General features: G+C 45.4%; 1 protein-coding gene across 2 annotated transcripts; it reads left to right on the plus strand.

The window, feature by feature from the left end:
* Positions 1-25,694, plus strand: tbc1d19 (TBC1 domain family, member 19). 2 transcript variants are annotated; one of them, XM_036146383.1, is made up of 21 exons: positions 1-219; positions 354-426; positions 512-557; positions 5,546-5,621; positions 5,790-5,870; positions 6,668-6,731; positions 8,744-8,790; positions 8,892-9,002; positions 12,604-12,676; positions 13,076-13,114; positions 15,725-15,837; positions 18,517-18,591; positions 19,649-19,711; positions 21,210-21,294; positions 21,404-21,448; positions 21,531-21,563; positions 21,652-21,761; positions 22,154-22,245; positions 23,571-23,686; positions 23,783-23,853; positions 24,885-25,694. In XM_036146383.1, exons 1-21 carry the CDS (start codon positions 124-126, stop codon positions 24,957-24,959), a joined length of 1,584 nt encoding a protein of 527 aa, XP_036002276.1. In that variant the 5' UTR covers positions 1-123; the 3' UTR covers positions 24,960-25,694. The 2 variants fall into 2 exon arrangements, with proteins under 2 accessions (XP_036002276.1, XP_036002277.1); XM_036146384.1 differs by having other exon boundaries at positions 5,790-5,864.
* The last annotated feature ends 2,189 nt before the right edge of the window (positions 25,695-27,883 follow it).

Raw genomic sequence — 27,883 nt, forward strand, 5'->3', positions numbered from 1 at the left:
CTAAGTAACCCCCGTGGTGCTGCTGCTGAAGCTGCTGCTGCTGGAGCTGGAGGGATGCCGAGAGTTTAGCCGCAGCATCTGGTGAAAGCGGGCCGTGTGAGGTGTCCAGCTGAAGCCGGGAGCATGGACGAAGGCACCGAGCTGTCGCTGAGCATCGCTCAGATCGTGCAGCGGCTCAAAGGGAGCCATCTGCACTCTCAGATAGAGAGGCAGGCTAAGGTGAGTCGGTTAGCATGCGGCTAGCGATGCGGGGCTAGCTGCCGCCGGCGTCGTCACAGGCGGCCCTCGATATTCATTCTCGTTCAGCTGCACTCGTTAAAATAACACAACTCTTCTTTTCTATTATTGTTTAGGACTGTTTACATCGACCTGAGATAAAATTGGAGTCGCTAAAGGAAGACGTGCGCAGTTATCTGAAAACATCCGGTGGGTAGGAGGTCTGCCTTGGGCAGCAGCAGAAGAAGAAGATGGATGTGTGATGGCATCTTATTGTTTTATTTTATTTTTTTAGGTTGGGAGAAAAAGCTACAGAATGCTGTCTACAGAGAGCTGCACCTGTAAGTGGCATACATTTTGTAAAAAAAAAAAAAAAAAAAAAAAAAAAAACATTTATGTGCTGTAGGGTTTGAATCTTTTGGGTTGGAGGATGCATTCAGGTGCCCAGCCACAGTCAGGAAGATCGGATTCTCTCTTTCTCTCCATCAACGTGTGGTCTAGCTTTCTCTGCACGTAGGAGGGAGGCGGTTCGTTTCGATTTGAATATCTTACAGATCTGAATGAGGATGAAAAAGAGAATTATAATATGTGCATTATTTTATTCACGGACTTCCTTCTCCATCTGTCTGGATGGTTATGTAAATATCTTCCTTAAATTCATTATAAACAATGAAAATAAAATGTAGATTGTTCATGAGCAGCCATCATGGCAACAGATCTGTTGTGTCAAAGCACACTTTCAAAACCCAGCCGCTATTGTTTGCTAGAAAAAGGCGATCACTCCATGAAATAGCTAATTTCTTACTGGACTTGAGCGCTCGCAACACAACAGGCCTTTCAGTCAGTCGATGACACAAGGTTGGTTTGGGATAGATAAGTGCAACGTTAACTTTGACACATACATAACAGACGACTGGATGTTTTTGACAGTACCAGCCAGTCATAATTGGATAACTCAGATACATGAAGCATACAGTAAAAGCCTGTCGTCACCCTCCAGCCTGCAGGTTCTCCTGACGTTGGTTGATCAGAGCTTTAGCGGCGCAGCGTCAAACATTACGTGCCTTTGATTTTCATCACACGGAGATTAAAGAAAATCTAAGAACGTTTAATGAGAACGTCTCTTTAAAGACAGCGGGGTTAAAACTGAAGTAGTGTGTTTGTTTGTTTTTTTTACCTTAAATTTTGTGAACCTAGCAGATAATCAAACCTTTTGGCTTTTAACTGAGGCCGTTTGGCACTCCGTAGGTTTGAAGAATCAAGCATTATCCTTAAGATCTTCTACAAAACAAAGTTTACTTATGAGTTTTAATTTGCTGCAGTGTATGTCCTCCAGATTCCCCTCTCTTAGAACTGAGCCTTAAATCCCTATTGTTAGAAAAGTCCATTTGTCCTGCTGCTTACTGTTTGTAAGAAGCGCCAAGCACAGCTTTGGCCGGGTTTCAGTCTTCCTTAAAGCGCTTTCACTACAGCGTCTTGCATCAGGCTAAAAACCCACAAACCTCAAGCTGCCTTGGTTAGGTTTTATGCATCAGACAACCACACAGGGCCGTGCATCGATTTCAGATTGAATAGAAAGCGATTAATGTGGTTTTCAGACGTTTTTATGAGTAAAAATCTGAAAACGTAGCGTGCCCCCATTTAGCCGCCGCCTCGGAAATGAAATTCAGTGCCACCAACTCCTGTCGTAGTTCTCATAGTTAGAGGCGATATAGGAGGCAAATTAACTCAATGGGTTCTCACGTGATTTCCAGGGTACCTGAGACACACCCATTGGTGGAGAATACACACGTGTGAACCTTCCACGTCTTTCCCAGCTTGCTCAGAAGTATTTCTGCATTCCTGCCACAAGCTCCTCCTGATAGAGGCTGTTCAGTAGAAACATTGCCAGCATTCCTCTTTAAGACCTGCAGCGGTTCATAGACTAATGTTCCTGGGAACTTTACACGCACGCACACACACGCACACACACAGACAGACACACACACACACACACACAGTTAGTTATATTCTAATTGTTTCACAGCTTGATTTGTGTAATGGAAATGTTCAGATTAATTTAACGGCTCAGTACTCTGCTAAGAAAGCACGAGACAAAAAACATATTTGCTAAAATTTTTCTTTTTTTGCACTGTGATTTAACCGATTAAGAATGTATGAAACCGAATGGCTTGAAGTTCAGGGGGGCGTAGACACGTGTTATGCACGTTTGTAATTTTTGCACTGCGTGCAATAGCCTCTTTCTATTCGCACGTCCACGGGGCGTTGCTGACTTCGCTCGGCTCCATTGCTTCTCCTTATTTACTACTGGTGCATGTGCAATGTTGGAACTTTGCGACATGTGGTCTGGTTACGGTAAATATACACAAAATCACGTCGCTTACTAGCAAATAGACCAAAACAAAGTGTAAACCCTAAAAACAAAATACAATAAGCAAACAGGGCGCGATAATTTAATCGTTGTATGCAACCGGAGTGAGCTACTGCCATAAAAATTTGTAAAGCTGTAGTACGTGACTAGGACCCTTTAATCTTAAAGCAATATAACAAGTTAAACTTCTTTTTATCTTATTATAAGTTGTTTAAGTAGTAGATCACTATAGGAAACTATGATATATGTTTAATTGTTTTCAGCTAGCTTTTCAGCTAGATTAAAAATGGGGGCTTTTAAATTGCCCAGAAATGTAGATGCAAAGCTGCTCTTATTTTATTTTTTATTATTTTGATTAGAAGAAAGATGTTCAGTTTGGCTTTAAAGGACTTAAGTTGTTAAATGAAAGGCTGAATGACCTGTTTACCTCTCACTGTTAGTAATTACGAAGCCAGAACGTTTGATTTATTGCCACCTCTCACGTTTGCACACGCTGGAACGAACCTCAGGTCCCAGCCCATTAAAAACAAGCAGTCAAACATAAATACAAAGCATCCGTCCGTCCGTCCGTCTTCTTCCGCTTATCCGGGGTCGGGTCACGGGGGTAGGAGCTTCAGTAGGGAGGCCCAGACGTCCCTCTCCCCAGCCACTTGGGCCAGCTCCTCAGGAGGAACCCCAAGGCGTTCCCAGGCCAGCCGGGAGACATAGTCCCTCCAGCGTGTCCTGGGTCTTCCCCTGGGCCTCCTCCCGGTGGGACGTGCCCGGAACACCTCACCAGGGAGGCGTCCAGGAGGCATCCTGACCAGATGCCCGAGCCACCTCAACTGGCTCCTCTCGACGTGGAGGAGCAGCGGCTCTACTCTGAGTCCTCCCCAGATGACTGAGCTCCTCACCCTATCTCTAAGGGAGAGCCCAGACACACTACGGAGAAAACTCATTTCGGCCGCTTGTATCCGGGATCTCGTTCTTTCGGTCACGACCCAAAGCTCGTGACAATAGATGAGGGTAGGAACGTAGATCGACCGGTAAATCGAGAGCTTCACCTTTTGGCTCAGCTCTCTCTTCACCACAACGGATCGGTACAGCGCCCGCTTCACAGCAGACGCTGCACCAATCCGCCTGTCGATCTCCCGCTCCATCTTCCCCTCATTCGTGAACAAGACCCCAAGATACTTGAACTCCTCCACTAGGGGCAGCACATCCTCCCCAACCCGGAGAAGGCACTCTACCCTTTTCCGGTTCAAGACCATGGTCTCGGATTTGGAGGCACTGATTTTCATCCCGGCCGCTTCGCACTCGGCTGCGAACCGCTCTAGTGAGAGCTGTAGATCACGCCCTGATGAAGCCAATAGGACCACGTCATCCGCAAATAGCAGAGACGCAATCCTAAGGCCACCAAAACGGATCCCCTCAACACCTTGGCTGCGCCTAGAAATTCTGTCCATAAAAGTTATGAACAGAATCGGTGACAAAGGGCAACCTTGGCGGAGTCCAACTCTCACCGGAAACGGGTCTGACTTACTGCCGGCAATGCGGACCAGACTCTGACACCGGTCGTACAGAGACCTGACAGCCTTTACTAAAGGGTCCGGTACTCCATACTCCCGGAGTACCCCCCACAGGATTCCCCGGGGGACACGGTCGAATGCCTTCTCCAGATCCACAAAGCACATGTAGATTGGTTGGGCAAACTCCCATGCCCCCTCCAGAATCCTGCTGAGGGTATAGAGCTGGTCCAGTGTTCCACGGCCAGGACGAAAACCACACTGCTCTTCCTGAATCCGAGATTTAACTATCCGACGGACCCTCCTTTCCAGAACCCCTGAATAGACCTTACCAGGGAGGCTTAAGAGTGTGATTCCTCTGTAGTTGGAACACACCCTCCGGTCCCCCTTTTTAAATAAGGGGACCACCACCGCAGTCTGCCAATCCAGGGGAACTGCCCCCGATGTCCACGCAATGCTGCGTTAACCAACACAGCCCCACAACATCCAGAGCCTTAAGGTACTCAGGGCGAATCTCATCCACCCCCTTGCCACCGAGGAGCTTTTTAACAACCTCGGCAACCTCAGCACCAGAGATGGGAGAACCCGACCCAGAGTCCCCAGGCTCTGCTTCCTCAATGGAAGACGTGTTGGTGGGATTAAGGAGGTCTTCCAAGTATTCCGCCCACCGACGCACGACGTCCCGAGTCGAGGTCAGCAGCACACCACCCCCACTGTAAACAAATACAAAGCATGTTACGAATATAAAAACATTCTCGTAACAGGCACTAAATTCCCGTCATTTTTCACATCGCATATATATATATATATATATATATATATATATATATATATATATATATATGTCACTGGGTTAGAAAGAAAACGCAACGTCATTTTCCTCCAACACCCCGCAGCCCTAATCCACGGCTACAGTGGATTAGTTTGAGTCAGAGCTTATTCATGTGTTAGAACGGCCTAGTCAAAGTTCATAACTAAATCCAATTCAGAAAGCCGTCAAAAGTTGAAAATAATTGCTCACCGTCTGATCTGGGGAGTTTGGCTGATTTGCACAGAGGAGCTGATGAAACACTCTGGCGGACCAAAAACACCGGCGGCTCTAATCGCCACGCAGCGGGAACAGAGGACGCGCCGGCCTCGATTTGAGGCGCTTAGGGACTGATTGCTCCCCGGCCTGCGCTCCAACCCGTTCGCTCCTTAAAGGTGTTCAGGCTAAGATGAGTGATGCCGAACGCATTAAGGCCTTGAGTCACTCAGTGAGCTCGGAGCGGGTTTAGCGAGGCGCTTGCTGCGTCTGGTGGAGATTTGTCTTTGACTCATCCAGGCTGTGATCACGGGGAAACGAAGTTATTTTCAGCTCTCTATTTGATGAATTCATCCAATGTTTGAACAACGTGTCGTCTGCGCTCTGTGTATGAAAGTTGCCCCCGTGTGTTGTGCTTACTTATTCCAGCCAGCTGCCCCCCAGCCATCCCACGGCTCCTCCGGAGCACCTCAAAGAGCCGCTGGCCTACATGCGTAAGGCTCAGGTCAGTATGCCTGCTCTCATCTCCGTCACTCCTTCCAGCCTCGTCTCCCTCCGTTTATCGCTCTGACTAAGGGTCCCGCCAATTCTCAGAGACCCTAAGCCCCCCTTTTTTTTTTTTTTTTTTCTCACGTCACGATGTCTGAAGCCCACTGCATGTTGTGTTGCGCAGGCCAGCTGGGAGAAACGCATCCTCAAAAGCCTGAACAGCATGAGCACGGAGCTCGGAGTGCCGCTGGCTCGCCAGGTAGGAGTAAGTATGGTCCGTCACAATATAACAAACCTTTTCCACTGGAAAGGGCCGTCTTAACGACGCTGTATTTATGTCCGCCGGACGGTAACCAGGCTGTCATGTTTTATCTGTGCATTCCTTTTTTTGCACGCACGCTAGAGCTGGGTGATAAATCGATTAATTCGAATTTACAATTCTTTAAGATTTCATTTTTGGAAAATCTGGATTTTATTTTGCCAATACACTCATTGGGTTTCCATGAAGAGAACAGCATGTGATGCTGAATATATGTTCAGGCAAATGTATTGTCAAAATATTGTTAAGTGGAAACTTTTTTTTAACCATAATATGAGGTACTTCATTTACTTATTTACTTTTTTTTAACTTAGTTTGAAGTTCACAAGTGCAGTGAAGCCTGTTCTTAGCTCAATGTGTAATACCACTAGCAGCAAATGTTTTGTTATATTTTCATTGTTTATAATGGCACGGCTGCCATCTTGTTTTACAAGCATGTTTCACAGCTTGTTTTTAGTTGCACTTTGAATTCAGGTCAACTCTCTGACGAAATGCTTGACATAAAAAGCAAGGTTTTAAAATAATTTCTTTAATTTCTTTTTATGAAACAAAAATCAGGAAAAAATCGATAAATCGGATTTGGTATGATAAAATCTGAGGTTTATTTTTTAATCCATATCGCCCAGCCCTAATGCACGCCACTGTATTCACGACTAGAACAAAGCGCCTAGCCAGGGTTCTGCGTTCTGTGCCGTAATTTGTGTGTAAAGATCCTCATCTTCCCTCTCCTCATTCTCCCACAGAGGCCCGCGGCCGAGCAGAAGGAGCTCACCGACAAGTGGAACGAGATGGGGACGGACGAGCCAGGTCTGCAGACGTTACCCAGGGGGGGGGGGGGGTCGGCCTCCGAGCAATCTGCCCGCTGTGACAGATCGGTGTTGATGCGTACGCGTGCGCCGGCGCATTTAGCATCAGCTTTAACAACGTGCCGTGTTTCCGCACCAGTTCTGCCACTCCGCTGTTTGCTCTCGGAGCTATATTTATCCAGCCAGGGCTCCTCTGGCAGCCGGTGTTTGATGAGGAATGCGTCTCCTTTCCGTTTTGTTACACCAAGCTAAGGGCCAGCGTCAGCCTTTAGAGCGCTAAATCATAGTTTGATTGGCTCGCTTGTTGTAGTCACAGCTTCACTCAAATTTTAAATATTCCATATTTTATATGCCTAAGGAAGTATCCAGTGCCTTGCAAATGTAATAAAGTTGCTTGAATATTTTGCGTCAGGTTAAAACCAATTCAAAGTATTTAATTTGGGGGGTTATTTACTCCCCCAGATATCAATTTGTAGGTCTTGCCACAGATTCTCTATTGTCTTTAGTTCTGGACTTTGACTAGGCCATTCTATCTACTTTGATCTAAAACGTTTAACCTGGCTGTTGGTTTATGGATGAAGCCCTGCTCTCCCAGTCTGGTGTTTTTGGAGTTGTCGTTCAGGATTGCTCTTTATCCAGCTCCATGCGTCTTCACATCTGCATCTGTCTCCCTACGAGCATGATGAGCGCTCGACCAGCAGCTCTCCTGTCAACAGATTCCCCCGCTTGAGCTTGTGGATGTCAGCAGCTGCTCCAAAGCTGCGACCTCTTGGACGCTCCTCTTAATAATGCTCTCTTTTCACGACCCGTCGGTTTAGGTGCAAGTCTCGGTAGGTTTTGCCATATAAGGTATAAAACAAGAGTTTGTTTACCAACCCATCCCTCTTTCAGACTCCTCCACGCCTTTATCTCGGACCCGTCTGCCGTGCTCCTCGGTCTCCACGAAGCTGTTTGTTTGCTAACTCTGCGTCGCAGAACAGCTGGATCTCCACTGAGATCCCGTCACTCACAGCTGGAAGCTGTTAAGATAAGATAAGATAGGCTTTATTGATCTGACGTTGGAGAAATTCACTTGTCCCATCGGCTCAATGGTCAGAAGAAGGTGCCAAAAGTAGAAAAAGGTGCATCAGTTATATACAGATATATATATACAGTTATGTTTGCTGAGCTGGAGGCTTTTCAACACTGCAAAAACAGAACTAGAAATAAGTAAAATGTTCTTAAAATGTGTGCATTTGTCCTTGATTTGAGCAGGTAAATAAGATGATTTGCCAATGGAATAAGATTTTTGGACTTAAAACAGGAACAATTCATCTCCATCATCTTATTTCAAGTGCAGAATGACTAATTATCTTATTTTAGGGGACAAAATACTCATTCCATTGGCAGATGATCTTATTTACCTGCTCAAATCAAGGATAAATACACTAACTTTAAGAATATTTTACTTATTTTTAGATCCGTTTTTTGCTGTGAAGGCAGTCGGTTTTATTTAGGGATCATCGGAGCGAATGGGGCTGAATAAAGTGCACGACTAAACCTAGGAACGCGCGCTGAGCTCGTGACGTGACGCGGTGTGAAGGCAGTGCGAGGGGCTGCCGATACTTTGCTGTACTTTGTTGTTAAATTTCGGATTTATTAGCTCTTTCCTGTCCCCCTGTGTAAGCTTCGAAGCGGGCACATTTCCAGGGAACAGGGCAGCCTGCAGTCCTTACTGAGCTATCGCAGCTCGGGGACGTATGAAAACATTTAGGATGTGCCGTCCTCTGGCTGTAAACATTTCGGACCGCGGGAAGAGAAGCTGTCCAGACCTCTCGCGGCAGCGGGGGCGCAGCTCTCTGCCTCCCTCCCGAACGCTGGGCCCGTGAATTTACGAGCACGTCGCGTCACAGTGGAAGCGCTCCCCCCCCTGACTTGGCGCTGAAAGTCCCCCTAAATGAACCCTCGTCTTCCTTCACGGCGTACGCCAGGGCGGAGGACGTGACGCGGTTGTTTTCTGTGTTTGTGTTGCAGACCTGAGCCGCTTCCGGCCCGTGTACGCCCCCAAAGACTTCCTGGAGGTGACGGCTTTCCTCGCTGCTCAGGATTGTGGGGGTCCTGTCCAAAGGCTTCGGAGTTTGAGCCCTTTCGTTTTTTTTCTTTTTTACTGCCGTCAAATTAGGTGTTGATCGGTTTGCGGAACCCCAACCACGACAGCCGCGAGGAGATCGGCGCCCGGAGCCACTGGGGCCTCATTCAGGTTCCCCTCAACGTGCGGGACATCCCACAGCTGGTAGGGATCTACGCAGCTCTCTCGATGCAAACATTCAAATGTGTTTCTCAATGTTTTTTTACACAGTGATGTGATTTATTGAGCAAATAAATAAGAGGTGTCAGTGCTCCAGCATGGAGTTTATGGAAGTCTTTTAGCCCCGCCGCCATGTAGCGGATCACTATCCTGCTGAAAGGCACAATAGCTAATTATTTTTCAGTTCAGAGTGCACAGGACTCATTTAAACTCTACATGTTTTACTCTAACAAGGTTCACAGTTCATTTGACAGAGAACCAGGCCCACAGCATCACAGATCCTCCACTATACTAACAGTGGCCACAAGGTGAGGTTCCCAATCTTTATTGTTTGTGTCACCCCAGGACCACCTGGGGCGTTGAAATAACCATGTTGGTCTCATCCGGCCCAGACGCACGGCTCCACTTATAGTTCCAGTGGAGTTCAGCAAAACTTGTGATTTTAGAGCAGGAAAGGTCATTTTCATTTCACAGACAGCTGACTGGCATGAGGATAGCGTCCTCATGGAGACTCGATGATCCCAAGCTGCAGGACTCATAAGGCCCGTTTACACTACACCTTAAAACCGAGCCATGCCGAGACCAGTCCGAGCTTGGATCAGTTATCCAAGACAAGCCGACCCGTTTACACACAAAGCTTATCTCGGTTCCTTGGTTGCTCCTCGCCCCCTAGTGGCGATATGCGGTACTACCGCTCTCTGAGATTGAAGGCGGAAGCAGCAAAACAAAACAGCGGCGTCCGTAACATTCAGGATGTTATGCTTGATATTGTGATATTTCGGTGTTTGCGGAGAGTCAGGGGAAGAAGGCAACCATTGGTGAATTTACTTGAGAAAGTTGGCTTTTTGGGAAGTGGATGAGACAAACGGACGTCTAATAAGGATTTACAGACGCAGGAACAGACACTGAGGTTTATCACGCTGCTAAGCAGAATCATCTCTGGAAATCGTGTGGCACGGTAGGGAAGCTAGTATTATTATGAATGTCTGAAATTTGTCTGAATAGAGTGTAAATCGGGACATGCAGCCAGACACGCCGGGAAACCCGCGGACAGTCAGCTGACTGTAAGGGGATGACGCGGTCTGCTCATGCACTCTTTATCAGAAAACCGGGCCAGAAAAAAAAACCAGGCCGAGACCTGCTGAGGAACTGGTCTGCAGTTAGCGCGGTCTGGTTATGTCTGCTGACCGTTTAGACACAAGAGTTATCTCGGTTACCAAGCTCGGACTGGTCTCGGCTCGGTTAAAAAAGTGTAGTGTAAACAGGCCTTAACAGTACTGCTCACTCGCAGGAAAAGCTCAGATCCTCGTCCAACCTTGTGTGTCACACCTCCAGTTCTTTAAAACGGTCTCATTATAGATGTTGTGGCTGATACGGACACGTTTGGTTGAGTTTGTGTTTTCCTATGGCTCTCTCCTGACACGTGCCATCGCTGAATGACAGGTTCTCTTGTCTTTTCCATTATGAAGAAGGGTAGAAAGAAACTGGTCTTTGTGTCTCACTGCATTTATTTCCGCAGGCGAACAGAAAGTCGTGGATTACTAATTAACGTTTTCCTCAGCACTCTTTATCATTTTGAAAAAGTGCCTTTCTGTTGAGTGAGACGCTCATTAGATGTGGATGCTTCAGGGAAGCGGACGGTCCGAAAGAACCGGCTGTGTCTAGAAAGCGAAGCTTAGAAACCCATTTTTCAGAAACGTGCCCAAAATGTCCCCAAACAAAGCAACCGGGACTAAAACATGGTGACATAATGGAGCTTCACTAACTAAGATTGGTTGGGGCAGCCGCTTGCCGACTGTTTAGGATTTAGAGGTTTTCACTAAGTCAGGAACTTTAACATAAAAGTGGAAAGTGTTGCACATCAAAGTGATGGTAACTTTACATCGTTTGGTCTCTTTTCCTCGTGGAGTTGATTCGCCTTGCAAGCTAACAAACTCATTAACCAGACTCAAGGCCAGCCAAGAAGCAGGACCGACGTCCTCGCTGCTTTGTGTTCAATAGGAGGGAGAAGGAATGTTGCCTGGTTGGTATAAATAAGACTTTTTTGGGTTTCTCTAAATGCATTTTAAACACTTGGTGGCCTTCACTTTTCCAAATGTAAGCGAAAATCATGAAATGTGGGGGATAAAAGAACACTGGCTGAGCAAAATGTAGAACCTCAGCTAGGACTGGATGTTTTAGAAAAAAATCATCGATAAAATAGAAATCATTGATCAATAACGATAACAATAATAATAATAATGATAATAACAAATTCAAAACATATTTTAGGTGCAGTCCTGGCCATTTTATGCTGCTGCCTAATTACCTATTTTTAGATGCAGAACACACAAACTCTGAATTCAAACTAAATACTTCATTCAACCAACTTTTTACCAAAACTCTTAAGTTTTTTTTTTTTTTTTTTTTAACTTTATTTTTATTTATTTTTTAGTAACAGCATATGAAAATGAATACAAACTTCCGACTCATATTGACATTTAACCGATTGCATTAAACGTGGCATCGGAAGGTGAAATAATAAGTGTTCTTAACAGGTGTGGGGATGAATGCAAAACATCTAAACAAGAACAACACACAAAAACCGTAAATAATATAAAAAAAACAAAAAAAAAAAAACAACTTACAGTTAGATCCTCCTAGGGATAAGGTGGACCGCATAGTCTTAGGTGCCATGACATTTTAGGTTGGTCCAACAGAGCAGACAAGTACAGGAGGGTGATACATCACTTACATCATTGAATTAGTAGTGGTGTAATAGAGTTCCATCTCGTATTAACAGTAGCTTCTTGGAGCCTTAAGGAGTATGTGATTTTTTCCATCAAATAAATGTCCCAAACTTTCTGAATCCATATGTTATACGTCGGTGGTGATACTTTCAGCCATCTGATAGTTATACACTTCAATGCTGCAGTCAGCAAAATTCTTAGGAGATATCTTTCCGACATTCTATCAATTCCATCGGGTACTACACCTAGAATTGCCACCAAGGGGGTTTTTGGAATATTTTTTCTGAAAATTATCTTAAGACCATCGAAGATATCCTTCCAAAATTCACTTAATTTAGGGCAAGACCACAGAATATGAGTATGGTTGGCGTTCCGTGTCCCGCAGTTTCTCCAGCATAGATTGGGTTGTGTAGGGCACATTTTATTAGTTATCACTGGTGTTCTGAAAAACCGGATTATTATTTTCCATTTGAATTCTCTCCATGTATTAGAGTTTGTTGTTAAATGTGCTTCTGTACAGATTTCGTTCCAAGCGTCCCCAGTTATTGCAAAACTCTTAAGTTTTGCAATAACTGGTGCTTTCTGAAGCCTTTAAAGGGGGCGGAGCTTGGTGATGGAGCGTTCCTGGGTCTGTTTGTGATTGGTTGGGAGGATGTAATGATTGTAACATATGTAACATGGCTAGAATGCAAAAGGAAGAAAACTGTTATTCTATTGAACTTTTTTTTTCTATCGTCGATATACGTCTATCGATTGATATATATTGTTATTGAATCGTCGTGCAGCCCTAACCTCGGGTAGAGTGTTCACTTTGACCGGATCATGCAGGAATCTGTTGTGTTTCTTCCTGCTCACAGAGGCAGGCGTACTCGGAGCTGAACCTGAACTCCGGCCAGTTGGGGATTGACGACCACGCACACGTCCATCCAGGTATTCTCAGAAAGCGATGGAAGATTCGCGTTTGACTAACCCGCCACAGACAGCAGCACTTTGACCAGTGGCGTTACAGCGGTGAAGCTCTCCCTGTTATCATTCAGTAGCTTCTAAAAAGCAGACGCAGAAATCCTTCTTGTTGTGATTACATCCGCATGTTTATGCGCCGAACAGATTGACACACTCATCTGTAAATCCACGCTGGCTGTTTATCAGATTCTGCTGCTCTGCTGGCTGTCTGGGAGTTCTCAAACAGTATCTCCATGAAGTCCAGATATTGACATTGTTCCAGTTTGTCGTTCATGCCTTAAATAGAATGGTGGCCGCCGCCGGTGTGTTTGGAAATCAGATAACAATGCCGGCAACAATGTTCTGCTTTCTCTTTCTTCTGGCCAGACCTGTTTGAAAATGACTACGTTCAGACCGGCCAAAAAGGTAAGTGACAAGTGTGTGAGTTGTTTTTTTTGTTGTTGTTTTTTTTCTTGTTGTGCAGCCCTCGTTTATTGATGAGGACTAAATATATAGTTTTAAAAGATCAATTAGAAACTTTGGGTTGTTGGGGTAAAGGATCCTTATTTTGGGTTTGATTTCAGAAACTCATATAAACTGATTTTCTATGAGTTTCTATGGAGTCTGAACAAGTCTGGACTTTAATTTCAGCGTTTCTGCTCGGGTCTGTTTGAGTATTCAACAAGAAAATAAGAGAAATCTTTGTATTTTCAGACATTATTCAATATTACTAAAATGTTTGTATTTCCTTCCTTCCTTCCTTCCTTCCTTCCTTCCTTCCTTCCTTCCTTCCTTCCTTCCTTCCTTCCTTCCTTCCTTCCTTCCTTCCTTCCTTCCTTTCTTTCTTTCTTTCTTTCTTTCTTTCTTTCTTTCTTTCTTTCTTTCTTTCTTTCTTTCTTTCTTCCTTCCTTCCTTCCTTCCTTCGATGTGCCATATCATCACCTTCGTAGAAATAATGGTCTAAACCTTTTTTTCCAGGTTTTTCTGAAAATGCACAAAATAATACGGCCTAAGTCACACTCTTGACACAACAGGGGTGGATTTTCATCAACTTTACTAGAGAAGATGATTTATGCAACAACAATAAAAAAAATAAAATTTATGGCCGTAAATGACTCATTTGACCATTATTTTAGGGAAGGTGATTATATTTAAAGCCTGGCCACTGTGGTTTAGGAGCATTTTGTTATGCCTGAATGATTAAAGTATCAAAGTCATGTGAATTACAAGAAAATAATAGACATAAAACTAAAATTGATTGAAAGAGACACAAAGGTTTAATAAAAGTTTCATAAAACCTTGACAGATATTGACCCGTACCAATTGAAAGGTTACACGAATGTATGGCTCTTAGGAAGGGAAAGATAAAAGATTTGAAAGTAAACTTTTTCACAGTTCTCCCAGTTACAGGTCTTTCTGCACCAGGAGAAACTTTGGGTTTTTTCCTAGACATCTCCGCTAGAACTACAATAATCACTTACAAATCATCTTCTTCTCAGGTTCCATTATCAGTAAGGGCGACACTCGGAGCTTTGCCACGAGGCCGGCGTAAAACACAAAGCTTAATATGGACACCAATCGAGCATCAGTGGCCTTAGAAAGACCGGCCGCTCTTTATATACACAGAGCCACGCGCCGGCGGCCCGCGACTCCATCCTCAGTTGGCTTTGTTTTGGCTCCTGGGCTGCGCCCTCCGTTCCAGGCCAAGTGTTAAGTGCAGTCAAACAGGAAATTTAGGGGCGAGGAGCGTGTGTTAGTTTACGCTCTAACCGGCCAGCATCTTCAGCAGAGGGCGGCGTGTTTTGGGCTACTGTCACAGCAGAGATTTAGGGTGAGAGCGGGTAAGCCGAAGAGTTATTAAAATGCGCGCGAAGGGGGCTTCAGAAGGTCGCGCTACAGTCACAATTATGGGAAAGTCTGCCTCGTGATTTCTGGTGTTTACGCTGTCGTAGACTGAAATGTTGAGTTCACGAGGCTGATTTAAAATGAACAGATGTCCGTTTTCCCATACGCGCTGTTTGTTCTTTCAAGTGTAGCGGACCTTGATCCCAGAGATCTTAACAAACTTACAGCAGGGCGCAAAAGTATTCATACCCCCTAAATATTTTTGTTCCCATTTTTCTCACGTTATAGTCCGTGGGCCAGAATCTGTAGGACGTCTCCTTAAGAAGTTTCGTATGAACTGTCAGGGGGCAACTTTCTTCCACCGGGAAAAGTTGCTACACATAGCAGTGATCTCAAAACACCAATGTTCCCACGTTTTCACTTGCACATTAATAAGTTATAGCCGATAAAAAATCTAAACTGCGGTGCTCCGGTCCCAGAGGTCACGTGATTCGTTTTTCGCAGCGAGACAAAGTAGCACACGATTATAAAGTGGAAGAAAAGTCACATGGTTCAATCCATCATCCCATAAAATGCAAAGAGGATGCAAACCTACCAAGAGACAGTCGTCCAGCTTAAATTTCAGGCGGGGCAAGAAGACTGTTTTCATTAGAGAAGCACCCAGGAGGCCTGAGGTTACTTTGGCGGAGCTGCAGAAATCCACAGCTCAGGTGGGCCAAAGTGTTGACAGGAAAACCAGAAGAAAACTATTGTTGAAAGGACACAAGGAACACAGGCCACGTAGGGGACACAGCAAAGGTTTGGAAGAATCTGCTCTGATGGGATGCAGTTAGAACGACCCCGACACATTTAAGGCCTAAATCCAACCAAGAATCTGTAACAAGACTTAAAATCCGGTCTTCGCAGATTTTCTTCTTCCAATCTGACTGAGTGTGAGCTTTTCTGCCGAGAGGGATTCCAGTCTGTAGATTCGCAAAAATCTAATTACAAAGTGACTCTACGAAATGTTGACCCAGGTGGGCTGAACTGGACTCAGATTTTAAGATCTTAAGAGGCGTGAATACCTCTTCGAGGCGCTGTAGTGCACTGATTTGTTGTATTCAAAATGTAATAATGCCCAGTTTAGAGATGAACCCTTCACCTTGTTTGTGCTCCTGTGCTCTATTTTCATTCCAAATGCATGATGGGTAGTGGTCGTGGAGCAGGACAGCGCGGCGGCACAGCAGTACAGCAGACGGGGCTGTCCCACGGGGCTCCGGGCAGACCTCTGGGCCCTCATCCTGAACTCGACCAATCAGCAGCAGGTACGGCAGCAGATGCATATGCAGCGCAGACGCTCAGCCTCACGGCTCATTTGCACCGCTGTGCTGCTTCCCAAGCTGCTCACGACATCTCGAATTCTTCTCAGCTGCTTCTTTTGCCCCCCCCCCAACCCCCCCCAATTCATATGCTTCTCTTCTGCTCCTCTCCAGAGAGGAGCAGAAGAGGTCTGGAGACCTTCACACCGTGCATTAAAACCCCCAACACAGGACAAATAACACAAACCGCCCGATAACTTTGACATAATCTGCGTGTTTGCTGCCGTGGTGTTTATTTAAGCTGGCCGTGGCTTGTCCCGTGTGTACAAATGTTAGGATAATCAAATTCTTTTGCTCCGTCAGCCCAAACAAGTAATGCTCGGCTGCCTGTGTGGCAAAAAAAAAAAAAACACCCGAGTTCAGAATAACCTGTTGAGGCCCGGGTCCAGAAAATAGCGCGCCAGACTGGAGGACTGATTTGTGAAGTGGAGGCTGCTGGAGGGCAAACACATCAGAGCTCATTAAAGGAGAGTTGCATATGTTGCTCAGTGTGCGCAAACAGGCGTTATTCTCGGGCAAAGATGTGTGAAAAGTCTTAAAATACATTCGGTTTTTATATCTTTAGCAAAAAGTGGCTGAAAAAAAGTGGAAAAATCCAACAGTAGATGCAAGTTCATTTATTCAGCAGAGGAATAAAAATGATCCCTCATTAAGAAATAATTGTTTTTAATTAAATGATAAGTACCAGACTTCACATGAATGTGACTGGTGTGTTTGATTATACTTTACCTTTTTAAGTTGATATGTTAGACCAACGGTTTCTGTAAAAATAGCAATATTTCTTCTTTACAAAACGGGAGAGACAAGTGAAGGGCTGCAGAAATAAAAACAACTTTAGATGTTAACTGGTTTTCATTTGACCACAGGATTTTTGTCTCTGGTAGGAAGTGAAATCTCACAAAAGATGACAAATACACGCAAAAAAGGACTAATTCGAAGAATGAAAAAAATCATTCGTCCGATTTTTATTTTATTTATATTTTTATTACGAAGAGGCATGTCTGAGATGTTTATAACCCCTATAATCAATGGAATAATCTTGTTTTTGGAATCGCAAAAGTCAAACCCCTCCTAAAATTGTTAAACAGCTTCTCACAGGTTTCCGCTGCTACTCTGGTGATTTGTCTCAAAGCGACGAGTCTTTGAGATATGAAGGCCTGCTTCCCGTCACCCTAATCTTCAGCTCCGTCCACAGATAAGAGTCAAGTCAGGACTATGGCCGCTGCGGAGCGTGAATAGTACCTCCAGTCAGAAAACAACAACAAAACAAAAACATTTTGGTAAAATTTACATATTAGAACCTAAATCTGACATATAAATAATGCAAAATGTTAACTGAATTGCTGCTGAAACTAAATAACATTTTAAATACAAATAAATATCACTTAACACTGATCAAAAAGCGCCTCATGACTAGCGTTTAGCATGGTGGAGGCTCTGTGATGCTGTGGGATTGTTAGACTACACAGCAGCATGAACTATATGAAATTCTGCAACCTACTATGTGAAAAAATGGATTTTACTACTGTGGTGATATTAATCGTTATTAAGGAGGGAAGCACACTACTCGTTAATTAAGAGAAAGATGCAGCTTTGTCTTAGCAAATTTATTCAAAGGCATGGAGCGTTTGAATGTCTCTGTCCCCCAACGCAGAGCGAGAGGAACAGGGCATAATACACTGTTATTACATTCTGGGTTAACATTGGAAGTGGGCGTAGACTTCAGCAGAGAAAATAGGAGCACACACACCGGTACGCTCCAGTTCTTATCTAACGCAACTCCTATCTGCGTCCTTGGTTAAAGAAAACACAATAATAAATCCGTAAGCGCGTGAGCTTCTTTCACACGGGAAAGTTATGCAGGTAGACGAGATATGATATATCAGTGTCACATCAATGAACTTTTCCACAACACTACGGCAGGAAAGTGAAAATGAATCATCTTTTTAGATGGATCCAAAACATCTGGCGAAATCAAGACAAAACAGTGCCGTTGCCGTCTGAGATCTAAATCCTGCTGTAAAGCTTTGGAGGAGGTGAGCTGAAAACAGGGCAACACCAGAGCAGACCCGGGACGATCTTAAAAGATTAGGCTAACAAGAATGATCTGTATTCATCAACAAAAAAAAGTCATCTCTCAAAATCTTGATTCCTTCATTTTTCTGGAATGACAGATGGACAAACCACGGGAGCAGTTTCTATTATTTCAGCGGGACCTGAAGTCCACATGACCCGCTTTAAGTCGTTTCAGCGTCCTCCCCCCGCCGTCTGCCTCCGCTCTCCCAGCCGGAGCGCTGATCATCGTCAAGACGCTCAGAAAGTGTCGCCGAAGGACATTTTTATTGCCCCCTTTGGCTCATTAACGAAAACCTGTCTGAAACCGGAGACGCGTTGGAGATTAAGCACGTCCTCGGAAACACGGTACCCTCCCCGCTAGCGCTCGATTTAACCGCACTGTCATCACAGTTATTGGGAGATAATTTAATAGTGTCTGTGGAGGAAGTGAGAGATTTTTTTTTTTTTTACAAAAAAAAAAGAAAAAAAAGCAGAACATATATTGGTTATCATGGTCACCACTTAAATACATGCAGACCCACAAAGCTGCTTGAATCTTTGCCGTTTCAGGACGTCATGCATTACGAACAGCTCAAGGCCGGGGTGATCCAACACGACCTGCTGGTGGATAACCTCATCTACAAGGTGAGCTTGTCAGCTCGCGTTCTCCGTGTGAGCGCAACGAAGGCCCGCTGCTTGCAAACGCCTCTCCGCTTTTTCCTTTCACAACATATGTAGAAGTTCAAGGGTGTAGGTTAGAGCCGCGGAAAATGTACACACGTCTGTTTGAAACGGCAGATTTCTGTGATGCTGAATCGTTGCAGCATCATGGATAATCGTAAAACTCTTTTCTCTCTTTAATGGGAGATTAGCCATCGGGTGTATAATTGCAGTGTCGGGATCAACATGTGAGTCATCACCCATTGGGGGAAAAGTACGGGACATCGATGACAAAACTAGGTGTTACCCCAAAACTGACCTAAAGAGAATTTATGGTCTTAACTCTGAAGAAGCCAAAACTTCTTAATACCCAAAGCCACGCCTTGGCTCGCTGAAAGAACATCATACCCCCCCAGTGAAACACGGTGGTGGCAGCATCATGCTGTGGGGTTAGCTTTCTCCAGAGGGGGTTTCACCCAGGTGGAGAAAATTGTGAACTCTTCCAAATGCCTGTCTGGTTTTCACCCGAAACCTCCAGCCGCCTGCTAGAAAGCCGAAGACAAAGATCGGTGTCATTGTTCAGCGTCACAGTGAGTCCGAGGAAACATCCAGATCGCTTCATCCGAAGAAAATAAAGGTTTTGTGACATCTCAGGCTGACACGGGGGAGCTGCGGACAGGACGTGTCGTCAAGCGGACATATTTGGAGAGGTTTTGCGAGGCAGAGTGGGCTAAGGTTACAAAGTCGAGACGTGGGACGCTAATAGACTCCTGCCGAAGAGATCTATGTCTGGAAAACGGAGCTAAAAGGGGCTTATGTAGTTTAAGGATGTGTACGCTAATGCAACCAGCTAATTGCGTGTTTTGTATTTCTTGCATGCCCCTCTATAAACCTGCCTGGTTTTTTAGTTGAAAGGTACAGGATCTATGCAAAAAAAAAAGTGTTGCTTCTTCTCCTGAACCTCTTCCGTCACCTGAACTGGTTTTTAACAGATGTGCGAAGACTTTTACTGTATTCACGTACAAACCCTCTGCCCCAACAGGATGTCAAACTCACCGCCAGTAATGACGACTACTACTTCGTGTTTGAGGATTTCCTCTATCAGGTCAGCTCTCTGCTTTACCAAACATTCAGTATCTCAGTATGTACCATTCCAGTGTTTCTGCTCCAAATAAAGGACAGAACTTTGACTCGTTTCCAGTGTTTCATCTTTGACGAAACTGTTTATCCATTCAATCTTTTCTTTAGATCACTTTGTCTGCGTCTTCCAGCGTGGCCACCCTCAGCGTTTAGCCCCTCTGCGTGACAGCGGTCATTTTTATCAGCCGGGCTTCAGCAGCTCCTCTGTTAGCCGCGGCTCTTATTCGTCTTTGACGCACATCCGACAAATGGGTCTATCAGATGCGCCGGGCGAACGGGTTCACTCGCCAGCTGCTTGTTTGTTGTCCTCTTTGGTGACAGACCAGTGAGCGCACAGGTTTATCAAACACCAAGCTCCTGCATCCTAGTCAATATTGACTAATGGCAGACTCACTAGGCAGTGAAAGAATCCACTTGCTGTCGAGGTGTTGGTTCAGGGATGGCGCGATAAAGCCGCGAAAGGTTCCTAAGAAAATTTGAAGTGCACTTACCCAGAACCGTTCACAGGGAAGCCGTGTTTTGTCTTCGCGGGTGCGTTTGTTTTGTTCCATTTGAACGAATTCGTGTCACAGCTTCCTGCTTTCGGTGCATCCTGGTCCGCTGGCATAACTTAGGCCCATCGCCCCACGACCGGAGCAAAGGAAAAGGCCCACAATAAGAAGAATCCGTAGCACGAACGCTGCTGCGTGTCACCCTTTAGCTCCAAAAAGGAGCTCACCTGACGTGTGAGGGGTGATCTGTGATCATTTACGTTACATGTTGTGACACGGTATCCTCATAGCATTCAGATAAGATGGATTCTGGTCCTAATTAGAATAATGAAGTTGTTCTTGCCACTTGCACTGTGAGCAGGATGGTAAGGTGGGTGGTAGGCAACTTTGGAATGGCATCTTGGAGTTCAGCAGGTCTCCATGTGCACTTTGAGCAGATGAGGCGAAAACGAAGCGTTTTTAGGAAAAACACAAACATGTGGCGCGTAAAACAAGGAAAAAAATAAGCATCTCCGGCTCATTATCCTGTACGGTGGAGGATGGGTGATGCTGGGGGCCTGTTTTCACTCCCAAAAGGCTACAAGAGCCGCGTCAGAGTGCATCGCCTCACTTTGAAACAGCAAGAGGTTTTCAATAAAATTCTCGCGGATTCTACTTGAAGACGGATAACGGGTTGTGTTCCTGTGTTTCGGAAAGATAATAATCCGAAACATGTGGCCAAACCTGCGTAGAAAGGTTCACCAGACACAAAACCAGCCGTCTCAGGCTCCAGACATGAACCCTACAGAAAAGCTGAAGAGACGACCAGGACTCTGGACAAATTAGAACAAATTAGAGTACAAAAAAGAGAAATGGACAAACTGCAGTAAAATTTCATTTTGATTTTGTCTCCATTTGTCCTCTTCAACTCCAGGTTCAGTCCATCAAACATCATGTGTTCCAAATTTTTACGCCAGCTCCGTTTGTTTCCAGGTCCTGCTGTGCTTCTCTCGGGACACCGGCGTCCTGGAGCATTTCAAGTACAACAGCGCCACCCCCCCTAAATCCTATCTTCACGGTAAGATCACGGGGGCCTCCCTGACATCTTATCATAACACGTTGTTGACTAAAGCAGAAACGACCCTCCAAATAGAGGCTGTGACTGCCTTTGTGTGGCTGCCTTGCAGGGAAAGTGGGAGATGAGGACTATGCCGTGGTCTATCCTCCAAACGGTGAGCTCACGTTTAGCAGCTCTCTGCAGATTGCTGCCTGAAATGGGGAGAATGCACTCGGCTGACGTTTTTATTTGCACAGGTGTTGTCCCCTTCCATGGCTTTTCTATGTATGGTGAGTTTTTCTGTCTGTTTTTTTTTTTACGTAAATTCCAGTGGTAAAGATATAACTAGGTTGTTGTAACCTGTGGCTATTTCCTCAGTGGCGCCCCTGTGTTTCCTGTACAACGAGCCGTCCAAGCTGTACAGCGTCTTCCGGGAAATGTACATCCGCTACTTTTTTAGGCTGCACTCCATCTCCTCTTCTTTCTCAGTACGAGCTTTTTCTACCTAAACGCCACACTGCAAAAACTGATCTAAAAATAAGTGAAATGTTCTTAAAATTTGTGTTTTTGTCCTAGATTTGAGCAGGTAAGTAAGATTATCTGCCAATGGAATGAGTATTTTGACCCCTAAAATTAGATAATTAGATATCCTGCACTTGAAATAAGATGATGGAGATAAATTGTTCCTATTTGAAGTGCATACATCTTATTCTATTGGCAGATCATCTTATTTGCCTGCTCAAATCAAGGAAAAATACACTAATTTTAAGAGCATTTTACTTATTTTTAGTTCCGTTTTTGCAGTGCAACTCCTAAACGCCAACTCTCTCCCTCGGTGCATGCAACACACTATATATTGTTGTGCTTGTTGCTGCTGCAGGGTATCGTGTCCCTGTGCCTGCAGTTCGAGCGGCTCCTCCAGACCCACCTGCCTCAGCTCTTTTACCACCTTCGACAGATCGGGGCCCAGCCGTGAGTTCATATGCTCCGCCGTCCCGCCCTCCGCGCCGACACCTACATACTGTGCAGTGCAAAAGTGTTTATGCAACCTTTGACCTTTTTCACCTTTCGTCACACCAGGACCACACACACACATCACTCTGCGCCGTGGTGGGAAGACTAATAGGGAATCGTGGCATTGCTGTGAAGTGGAAGGAAAACGATGCATATATTTCATTTAAAAAACGCATCTCAAGTGTGAAACGAGTTTGTTTTTAGCCCCTTTTACTCAGATACTCCTAAATAAGACCCGTTCCAACTAGGGCTGAACAATTAATCGCATTTTCAATATAATCGTGATTTACAAAAACGCAATTTCAAAATCGCAGAGGTCAGCAATTTTTGGCTCTGTAACAATTAGGGAATTAGACACGTCCATTAGGTGTTGGTAAAATGTTTAAAGTGGGTTTGCCTCCACATGGAAGGTAAGACAGTTGCAGCAGTGAGATAATCTAACTTTATTACTTGTTTTAGAGTTTGTATAATCATACATAGCATTAAGTACAGGTCAATCAGTTTAATACATAGACTTGCTTGTTGGTTGGACTTTGCACTTTATGTTCAACGATGATTTTAAATGAATTAAATGATGGCCAATTAAATTAAAAGCTGTTCTCTTCAATAATATTCTGATCAATAGAAACATTAAAAGTTTAAATTCAAAATAGTCCTTGTTTACAAATATCTTTATTTAGAGGCCATTTTTGTTGCTTGTGGTTAATGCAGAGAAAAGTCAAAATTGCAATTTTGGTTGATGTTGATGTTTTAAAACACATGATAAATTAAACTGGGGGAAAAAAATTGCATTAAATCGCAATGTTAAGAAAAAAAATCGCAATTAGATTATTTTCCAAAATGGTTCAGCCCTAGTTCCAATCAACTTCAACGTCACAGGCGCTCCCCATTCGATCTGAGCTGGAGCTGTTTTGCAAAAACAAATTGGGGGGGGGAATCTGTCCCTAGATATGCAAAGCTGGTTGAATACAAATGCACATCACACTTCAGTTTGCGTAGCATTTTTTTTAAACCATTAATCATTTTTATTTCACAACTGTTGGTCTGTATGAGGTCCTGATGAAACACAGGGGACATGTCGTAAAGGGCGGCATGTCAAGGCACAGCTGGTAGCGTTCTGGTTCTGATGAGATGCTGCCCTCTAGTGTCTGTAGCCGGAATTACACCCTTCTCTCTTAAATGGAGTCTTAAATTTGAGCCCAAGAGTTGGAGGATCCGATCAGAGACGTAAACGTGTCGAAGATGGTTTGCGCTCACTGAAGGTTGCCTCTTTTTGCTCTAAGGTTGCGCATTGCCTTTAAGTGGATGGTGCGGGCCTTTTCTGGCTACCTCTCCACGGACCAGCTGCTCCTCCTCTGGGATCGAATCCTCGGGTACGACTCGCTGGAGGTGGTCGCCGGTACGTAAGCCCTCAACCCCTCACTTCCATATAGCACTGTGCTCGCTTTCTCTGATGCTACTCTCCCAACTCGTCCTTATCGTTCGGGTCCCGCAGTTCTCGCAGCCGCAGTGTTCGCCTTCCGCGCCGAGAACCTGATGGAGGTGACGTCGCTGGCCTCGGCCGAGGTACGTCCGTCCCGCTTTAGACTCGCGTGTGCGCAGGTGTGTTTGAGACGCAGAGTCCATTCCCCCTCCCTCCCTCCCCCATCACGTACTCACAGAACGCTACAAATAGCCCCTAATAACCAGTTCCAAGTAACCCAGCCTTGTGAATGCACGTCTGAGGGGGGGCCCGCACCCTCTCACCCCGGCACGTTGACGAGCACAAGTGTCCTCCGACTCCAGGTCCCAGTGCGTGCTTAGGAGAACCTTTTTTTTTTTGTTTAGAACCACTTTAAAGCTTCTGGGTGTAGCCTTACATTGTTAGCGTAACCCTGAATGCAGTTCACGTGACTCCACAACCTTTAACCCACCCAGCCCTTTTCCAACACTTGTGACGAAGGGGGGGTCAAGCGGCAACATGGTGTGGAGGGCAGTAGTTCTGTGGGGGGGCACTATTTGCTTGCAAATTTTCCCACCTGCCCTACTTAAGAGAAGATATCATCATAACACACTGCTCCTCATTTTATATTTAGCACCTCGGGCCCAGCGCTGAAATTTTAAACCTTCTTTCTAAACATGATCGTGTCCCTAAATTTACTCCCCCCCCCCCAAAGTGATCCCGAAAGGACAGAGTGGGAACCTTGGATCATCCTGGTGTCCTGTTCTGTGTGGATATCTCATCAGATCGTTTTTTTTATGCCCCCACACTGCAAAAATAGACCTAAAAATAAGATTTTTTTTCTTGAAATGAATGTATTTGTCCTTGGTTTGAGCAGGTAAATAGGACTGTTTGCCAATGGAATAAGATTTTTGCACTTAAAATAGGAACAATTCATCTCCATCATCTTATTTCAAGTGCAATATATCTAATTATCTTATCTTATTTTAGGGGTAAACATACTCATTCCATTGGCAAATAATCTTATTAACCTGCTCAAATCAAGGGCAAATACATTAATTTCAAGAAAACTTTACTCATTTTTAGTTCTCTTTTTGCAGTGCAGTTTGTGAGATAGTTGTCTGACCTGTCCTTTCTTTGGCGAAACCCTCCGCAGGCCGTCCTCGCCGACCTCTCCACTCTGAAGGTCATACCGCTCATCCAGATCTTTCTGTTCGCCACGGCCATCTGAAGACGAGCAAAAAAAGACGCTGGGTTCCGGCGCGCCACAAACCCAAGCCGAACGACGAAAGGTGACATCGGGGCGACGCGCCTCATCTAGCTGAAGCAAAAAAAGCCAAACGCACCTTTTTAGCCCTATAAATAGTAAGCACCCTTTATGATATTAGATGTCATACAGTATGCAAGTGAATCCCTAAGGCCAGGCCGGCCTCATTAGGCCGTGGGGAAAGATGATCCCCGATCAGCTGAGGTGAGTTGCATGAAAGCGGTAATTGTGTCGCGACGGCAGCGTGCGAGGAGCTGCAGCTACAGTAACGTCTCCGGGCCTGCCTATTGAAGTGTTAATTAGCTGCTGCCACTTATCTAGCTCAGCGGCTCCTGCTTGTTATTAAACTATTAGAGCCTTCTGTTACCGATGAATGATACGGCATCTTAGTTTGCTCCAGCATGTTGAAAGGAACCTGCAAAAAAGCCATGAACTGCAGTGCCATCTGCAATTATCAGCACCCCCATGGTAAAGAGGTAGAAAAAGCCGTAAAATAAATAGCGATTTTATTGCAATAGCAAAATCTCAGTGGTTTTTTTTTTCTTTGTGCGCAACTGTGGGTATGAGTTCATTTTCTTAATTATTCTTTGGAGTGTTTGCTGCACAGAAGCTCAATCATTGGGTGTTTTCACACCTGCATTTTGTTTACTTTGGCCCAAATAAGTTGATGAGTTTGTTAAATTGCAACTTTTTTTTTTTTTGTTTCACGCAAAGAAAACTCCCAAGAAACACCACAACCTGTCCCTCCAGACCACGTGATCACACTCAGCCTGTTTATAGGTCAGATGGAACAAATACAGGAAGCAGAAGCTGTTTCTGAGCTAGTCGACAACACAGACAATTTAATCATATAATTAGTAGGTTTTCCTCTTTACTACGTCATGCTAAATTGTCAGAAGATGTTATGAAAGATGTTCTGGGTTGGTGTTTATGCTTTACGGCGCCATTTTTTTATTAGCTTGTTTACTCTGCCGTGTCCCACTAAGCAACACAAACCCAGCTAAAGGTGCGTTCACAGGGAACGCGATTTCTGCGACAACGCCAATTTTGCTTGCTGTCGCCTGACATATCGCTGGCGCTATCTAGAGACACCTTCACTTCCCTGCCACTCCAGCCTTTTCTCCAGACTTGGTCCTTTCTGGACTGATTTCGGCAGTAATAACCGGTTGAGTCACACAACTCAGGCCGACCGCAGACCGCCTCTATCAGCTTCTCTTCCATGTTGAATGAAGACTGATTCGTCTCCGCTGCAGTCCTTCACTCCGCGTTGCAGCCACATCCAGTTCACAAAGACACAAAAGTTCAGATTTTTCAACTCCCAAAGACTGTCGCTTTGCATCCATCGCAGGCGTTGCGTTGCTCTGGCCTCGCTTTAATCGGCAAAACACCCTTTGGCATTGCTAGAAACTCTTCTGTTGCATCCCTTTGCGTTGCGTCGCTCCTGTGTCGCACCTGTAAATAGCGATGACATGGAAGTTTGTCGCTCAGGTTGCCACATTGTGTTCAACGTGAACGGACCTTAAGGGACCAAGCCGGCAGCGTACGCCTGGTAGTTGTGTCAGATTCACACCATGAACAAACCGCTCTAGAGTTTGCTCGGAGCCGTACCGAGACCACTTCCTGCACGCGGTATTGAAAGGGTTGTTTTGGTGCGCGCACTAGTGTCATTGCTGCGTTCACATATAGACAAACGAAACCAGAGGCGGTTTTAAACTGGCCAAACACCGCAGGTTTGAAAACACCCTGAAGGTCAAAAAACGACTGTTCCCACTTCGATCCGATCTCTTCAGAACACGCAGGCTCCGAGTAGACGGCCTCTCTACAGACCTCTGGACTCGCGATATCAAGTATTCGCGCGAAAATCCCGACGCCATAAACACCAGCCGGAGTGGCAGGGATCACAAAGTTGCAGTTACTGCCTAAAGGAGCTCAAAGGATATCGCCTGTTTACTGTTTTTCAGAGCTGTTGTGTTTCAACCACGGGAAAGTGTACACTGTTTCCGTTGCGAGTAGATCTTATTTTCAAATGTTCCCCAAAACGGATGCGTTTCACTTTGCCACCGTGTCTCACCTCCTGTCTGACTCATGACTTTAATGCATAGGTCCGACAAGAACACACACCCCTGGCCTCTCTCGGTCAGACTGTCAGAGACGCACTCCCAGGGAATCGCAGGCGGTATAATCGGCCCCGTTCACTTCACGTCTGGCCCAAAGTCTAACCTGACCAAAGCTCACGGTTCCAGTTAAAGTCCCAGAAGCATTTTGCAAACTTTACATGTTTGTGATGGTAGGACAAGAAAAGGCTTTTTTCCCCTGACATGCTTCCCACACAGCAGGTGAGCTTATTCAGCAGCCATGTTAGTCGCAGTCCCAGTTGTTTCTAAAAAAAATTTTTTTATTGCCCTGACTGTAGAAGTGGGCAAGTTTGGGTGAGTAGCCGCTTCCTTGTAAAGCCGGGCGTACACTGTACGAGTTTTTCCCCTTTTCGGGCCGATTCTTCAGTCGTGCGAGCATTTTTTGAATCGGGCCGAATTTCAGCTTGATCGTAGAGGGGGGGAGGAGGGGGGACTGGCTTCTCACGACTACCTCCAGATCAGGAATCGGACGATCGGTGAAAATCAAACATGTTTGAAATTCAGTCGGCTGTCGTGAGGTTTTCGTGAGCGCATCCTGCTGTTCAAGCAGAGCTACGAGGGGGCGCCCTCCCCTCCTCTCCGTCCCCGCCAGCGGAAGCAACCTCCGGCCGGTGTTGGGGAGGGCGAGCCGTCCGGTCCGCGCAACGCGCTGGCCGCCTGTTTCGGCACTCCTCAGCGGTCCGCCTGTTTCGGCACTCCTCCGCGGTCCGCTCAACGCGCTGGCCGCCTGTTTCGGCACTCCTCCGCTTGCTG

The sequence above is a fragment of the Fundulus heteroclitus genome, chromosome 14 (assembly GCF_011125445.2).
Source record: "Fundulus heteroclitus isolate FHET01 chromosome 14, MU-UCD_Fhet_4.1, whole genome shotgun sequence".
Lineage (NCBI taxonomy): Eukaryota > Metazoa > Chordata > Actinopteri > Cyprinodontiformes > Fundulidae > Fundulus > Fundulus heteroclitus.